The sequence below is a fragment of the Etheostoma cragini genome, chromosome 21 (genome assembly GCF_013103735.1).
Source record: "Etheostoma cragini isolate CJK2018 chromosome 21, CSU_Ecrag_1.0, whole genome shotgun sequence".
In the NCBI taxonomy this organism is placed as follows: Eukaryota; Metazoa; Chordata; class Actinopteri; order Perciformes; family Percidae; genus Etheostoma; species Etheostoma cragini.
In genome coordinates this window covers 10471192-10476851 of record NC_048427.1, presented here as the reverse complement: position 1 = coordinate 10476851, position 5660 = coordinate 10471192, and the positions used below count along the sequence as shown (strand labels likewise).

The 5660-nt window shown below is 37.1% G+C and overlaps 1 protein-coding gene across 1 annotated transcript in view; it reads right to left on the bottom strand.

Moving 5' to 3' along the window:
• cmn (calymmin) overlaps positions 1-5660 on the bottom strand; it is a 20583-nt gene that overhangs the window by 12026 nt on the left and 2897 nt on the right. Inside the window, exons 6-17 of the mRNA XM_034860817.1 lie at positions 4768-4803; positions 4615-4662; positions 4455-4505; positions 4137-4181; positions 3992-4027; positions 3202-3249; positions 3041-3091; positions 2716-2760; positions 2571-2606; positions 1779-1826; positions 1620-1670; positions 1303-1347 (exon numbers count right to left, since the gene is read on the bottom strand). Of these exons, the coding sequence (XP_034716708.1) occupies positions 1303-1347; positions 1620-1670; positions 1779-1826; positions 2571-2606; positions 2716-2760; positions 3041-3091; positions 3202-3249; positions 3992-4027; positions 4137-4181; positions 4455-4505; positions 4615-4662; positions 4768-4803 (540 nt within the window). The remainder of the gene's footprint in view (positions 1-1302; positions 1348-1619; positions 1671-1778; positions 1827-2570; positions 2607-2715; positions 2761-3040; positions 3092-3201; positions 3250-3991; positions 4028-4136; positions 4182-4454; positions 4506-4614; positions 4663-4767; positions 4804-5660) is intronic.

Here is a 5660-nt window from a genome sequence, read left to right as displayed (position 1 = left end):
ACTGCTGGCCAGTTGCTTAAATAACATTGGAAACATGTATCTCTAACATCAGATCAATCCATCATAATGTTTTATGTTACATTCTGTAATCACTAACCTATGCCTTTAGTTGAGTGAGTGAGTGAGTGAGTGAGTGAGTGAGTGTCCAAATTTAGAATATTTTTCTCATACCATTGCCTTTCAGTTGTTGTCCATTGGTTGGGCCGGTTTGAACACCATATCCTGCAACATAGGTCACAGTGTGACTATATCATAGCAAAAATCATTAAGTTAAATTATAATAATTTGATTATTGATTGATTGATTTTTAATTATTTATTAGAAAACAAGATGCAAACTGGCAGAGAGAAGCATGTAACATCTACCATTAGATTTTGCACCGTGTCCATTGGGTAAAAGCGCTGGATTTCCTCCTAGATTACAAAACAACACATATAGATTGTTGGAAAAGGTTAGTGGAAAACAGTGAATCTGAGTTTGAACAGTAAAATATGCTGCTGGAATGGGATTGAAAAAGAACAACTTTTAAGGAGCCCCCTTTACTTTCTTGGATTTTTCCTATCATAGTGTGTAACAGTGTTTGTGTATGTGATGGATGTATAATGCACAAAAAAAAAAAAACCTTTGCAAATGGAGCTCTCTTCCACAGACAGCACTTTTTCTCAGTTGCCTGAAATGCCTCGCCCTCATTGCTGTTTTAAATTCATCAATTAGTGATGTCAATGATTGAGAATGACAGCCCATTTTTTAATATGTGTTTCCCCCTAGGTGCTGCCTAAGCAAGCACAACCCGCCCAGTGGCTTGTTTGAATTCAGTTGACCAATCACAACAGAGTGGGACAGCTGACCAATCAGAGCTGACTGGTCTTTTCAGGAAGGTGGGCCAAGAGCTCTAACAAAGTGTTTCAGGCAGAGGAGCTGCAACAATGGGCAGTATAGGAAACATTTTTTTGAACGTCAAAGCACGTAAACCAATTCTTGTAGACCCGGAGTGCACAAATAGGATGAAGAAAAGAAGTCTAATAGGGGCTCTTTAACATCCACTTAAGCACATGGGTTGAGTTTGTTGGTTTAGTGGTACAACAGAAGCTGAAAATCTGCATTTGCTGCTAAATCTTTCATTTCTGTGAAAGCTGAGGCCCAAATTGGATTACTACCTTGTCCATTGGTTACACCAGCCTTTGGTCCATAGCCTTAAAAACAAGATGGAAAAACATTACCAAAATATCTAAAGTTTTACAGAGTAATAAGTGATAGTATTTAGCTAAAATAGAATGAATGCAGGTACATGGCTAAACCTACCTTTGGTCCCTCCTCCATTGGTCCCACCAGCAGCTGCACCATAGCCTTAAATAAAAGAGATGTATGGTGAACAAAAATTAGAATAAACTACTAATTTATGGTTGATGCTGTGGAAACACATTTGAACTTGAAGTATCTACTGCTGGCCAATTGCTTGACTAACGTTGGAAACTTGTTTTTCTAAAATCAGATAAATCTGTCGTACAGATCTATGTTACATTCTCTAATCACTAACCTATGCCTTTTGTTGAGTGAGTGAGTGAGTGAGTGAGTAATTGAGTGAGTGAGTGTCCAAATTTAGAATATTTGTCTTATACCATTGCCTTTCATTTGTTGTCCATTGGTTGGGCCGGTTTGAACACCATATCCTGCAACATAGGTCACAGTGTTACTATTTTGTAGCAAAAATCATTAAGTTAAATTAGAATATTAAAAAATAAGATGCAAATTGGCAGAGAGAAGCATGTAATATATATCATTAGAATGTGCACCATGTCCATTGGGTAAAACTGCTGGATTTCCTCCTAGATTACAAAACAATACATATAGATTGTGGGAAAACTTAGTGGAAAACAGTGAATCTGAGTTGGAACAGTAACATGTGCTGCAGGAATGGGATTAAAAGAGAACAAGTTTTAAAGAGCCCCTCTTACATTCTTGGCTTTTTCCCTTCATATTGTGTAATAGTGCTTGTGTATTTACTAGATGTATAATGTACAAAATAAAACTATTTCCCTACAAATGGAGCTCTCTTCCACAGGCAGAACTTTTCTCATTTGCCGGAAATGCTTCGCCCTCATTCCTGTTTCAAATTCATCAATTAGTGATGTCAATGACTGAAAATTACAGCCAATTTTCTTATGTGTGTTTCCCCCTAGGTGCTGCCTGAGCAAGCACAGCCCGCCCAGCGGCTTGTTTGAATTCAGTTGACCATTTACAACAGAGTGGGACAGCTGACCAATCAGAGCTGACTGGTCTTTTCAGGAAGGTGGGCCAAGAGCTCTAACAAAGTGTTTCAGGCAGAGGAGCTGCAACAATGGGCAGTATAGGAAACATTTTTCTTTGAACATCAAAGCATGTAAACCTATTCTTGTAGACCAGAGTGCACAAATAGGATGAAGAAAAGAAGTGTAATAAGGGCTCTTTAACATCCACTTAAGCACATGGGTTAAGTTTGTTGGTTTAGTGGTACAACAGATGCTGAAAATCTGCATTTGCTGCTAAATCTTTCATTTCTGTGAAAGCTAAGGCCAACATTGGATTATCACCTTGTCCATTGGTTACACCAGCCTTTGCTCCATAGCCTTAAAAACAAGATGGGAAAACATTACCAAAATATCTAAAGTTTTACAGAGTGATAAGTTTTAGTATTTTGCTAAAATAGAATGAACGCAGGTACATGGCTAAACCTACCTTTTGTCCCTCCTCCATTGGTCCCACCAGCAGCTGCACCATAGCCTTAAATAAAAGAGATGTTTGGTGAAAAAAAATAGAATAAACTATACATTTGTGCTTTGATGCTGTGGAAATACATTTACAATTGGATTTATTTTCATTTGTACTTGAAGTATCTACTGCTGGCCAGTTGTTTGACTAACATTGAAAACATTTATTTCTAAAATCAGATCAATCTGTCTTACAGATCTATGTTACATTCTGTAATCACTAACCTATGCCTTTTGTTGAGTGAGTGAGAGTGAGTGAGTGAGTGTCAAAAATTTAGAGTGTTGTCTTATACCATTGCCTTTCAATTGTTGTCCATTGGTTGGGCCGGCTTGAACACCATATCCTGCAACAAAGATCACAGTGTGACTATATCATAGCAAAAATCATTAAGTTAAATTATAATAATTTAAAAAACAAGATGCAAATTGGCACATAGAAGCATGTAACATCTACCATTAGATTTTGCACCGTGTCCATTGGGTAAAACTGCTGGATTTCCTCCTAGATTACAAAACAATACATATAGATTGTTGGAAAACTTAGTGGAACACAGTGAATCTGAGTTTGAAATGTCAATGTGCTGCAGGAAGGGGATTAAAAAAGAACAACTTTTAAGGAGCCCCCATTAATTTCTTGGATTTTTCCTATCATAGTGTGTAACAGTGTTTGTGTCTTTACTAGATGTATAATGTACAAAAAAACATATTTCACTCCAAATGGAGCTCTCTTCCACAGACAGCACTTTTTCTCAGTTGCCTGAAATGCCTCGCCCTCCTTTGTGTTTGAAATTCATCAATTAGTGTTGTCAATGAATGAGAATGACAGCCCATTTTTTAATATGTGTTTCCCCCTAGGTGCTGCTGGAGCAAGCACAGCCTGCCCGGTGGCTTGATTGAATTTGGTTGACCAATCACAACAGAGTGGGACAGCTGACCAATCAGAGCTGACTGGTCTTTTCAGGAAGGAGGGCCAAGAGCTGAAACAAAGCATTTCAGGCAGAGAAGCTGCAACAATGGGCAGTATAAGAAACATTTTTTTGAACCTCAAAGCATGTAAACCTATTCTTGTAGACCCAGAGTGCACAAATAGGATGCTGAAAAGAAGTGTAATAAGGGCTCTTTAACATCTACTTAAGCCTATGGGTTGAGTTTGTTGATTTAGTGGTACAACAGACGCTGAAAATCTGCATCTTCTGCCAAATATTTAATTTCTGTGAAAGCTAAGGCCAACATTGGATTATCACCTTGTCCATTGGTTACACCAGCCTTTGGTCCATAGCCTTAAAAACAAGATGGAAAAACATTACCAAATTATCTAAAGTTTTACAGAGTGATAAGTAATAGTATTTTGCTAAAATAGAATGAACGCAGGTACATGGCTGAACCTACCTTTTGTCCCTCCTCCATTGGTCCCACCAGCAGCTGCACCATAGCCTTAAATAAAAGAGATGTGTGGTGAAAAATGTTAGAATAACTTATACATTTGCACTTGATGGTGTGGCAACACATTTACCATTGTATTTAGCTTCATTTGTACTTGAAATATCTACTGCTGGCCAGTTGCTTAAATAACATTGGAAACATGTATCTCTAACATCAGATCAATCTATTATAATGTTTTATGTTACATTCTGTAATCACTAACCTATGCCTTTAGTTGAGTGAGTGAGTGAGTGAGTGTCCAAATTTAGAATATTTGTATTATACCATTGCCTTTCATTTGTTGTCCATTGGTTGGGCCGATTTGAACACCATATCCTGCAACAAAGGTCACAGTGTTACTATATCATAGCAGAAATCATTAAGTTAAATTAGAATTATTAGAAAACAAGATTCAATTTGGTAGAGTGAAGCATGTAACCTCTACCATTAGATTTTGCACCGTGTCCATTGGGTAAAACTGCTGGATTTCCTCCTAGATTACAAAACAATACATATAGATTGTGGGAAAAGTTAGTGGAAAACAGTGAATCTGAATTCGAACATTAACATGTGCTGCAGGCCCACATTGGATTACTACCTTGTCCATTGGTTACACCAGCCTTTGGTCCATAGCCTTAAAAACAAGATGGGAAAACATTACCAAAATATCTAAAGTTTTACAGAGTGATGAGTGACAGTATTTTGCTAAAATAGAATGAACGCAGGTACATGGCTAAACCTACCTTTTGTCCCTCCTCCATTGGTCCCACCAGCAGCTGCACCATAGCCTTAAATAAAAGAGATGTTTGGTGAAGAAAAATTAGAATAAACTACTAACTTATGGTTGATGCTGTGAAAACACATTTACAATTGGATATAGCTTCATTTGAACTTGAAATATCTACTGCTTGCCAATTGCTTGACTAACATTGGAAACTTGTATTTCTAAAATCAGATCATTCTGTCATACAGATCTATGTTACATTCTCTGATCACTAACCTATGCCTTTTTTTGAGTGAGTGAGTGAGTGAGTGAGTGTCCAAATTTAGAATATTTGTCTTATACCATTGCCTTTCATTTGGTGTCCATTGGTTGGGCCGGTTTGAACACCATATCCTGCAACAAAGGTCACAGTGTGACTATATCATAGCAAAAATCATTAAGTTAAATTAGAATTATTAGAAAACAAGATGCAAATTGGCAGAGGGAAGCATGTAATATATACCATTAGAATTTGTACCATGTCCATTGGGTAAAATTGCTGGATTTCCTCCTAGATTACAAAAAAATACATATAGATTGTGGGAAAATTTAGTGGAAAACAGTGAATCTGAGTTTGAACAGTAAAATATGCTGTTGGAATGGGATTAAAAAAGAACAACTTTTAAGTAGCCCCCTTTACTTTCTTGGATTTTTCCTATCATAGTGTGTAACAGTGTTTGTGTATTTACTAGATGTATAATGTACAAAAAAAACTATTTCCCTCCAAA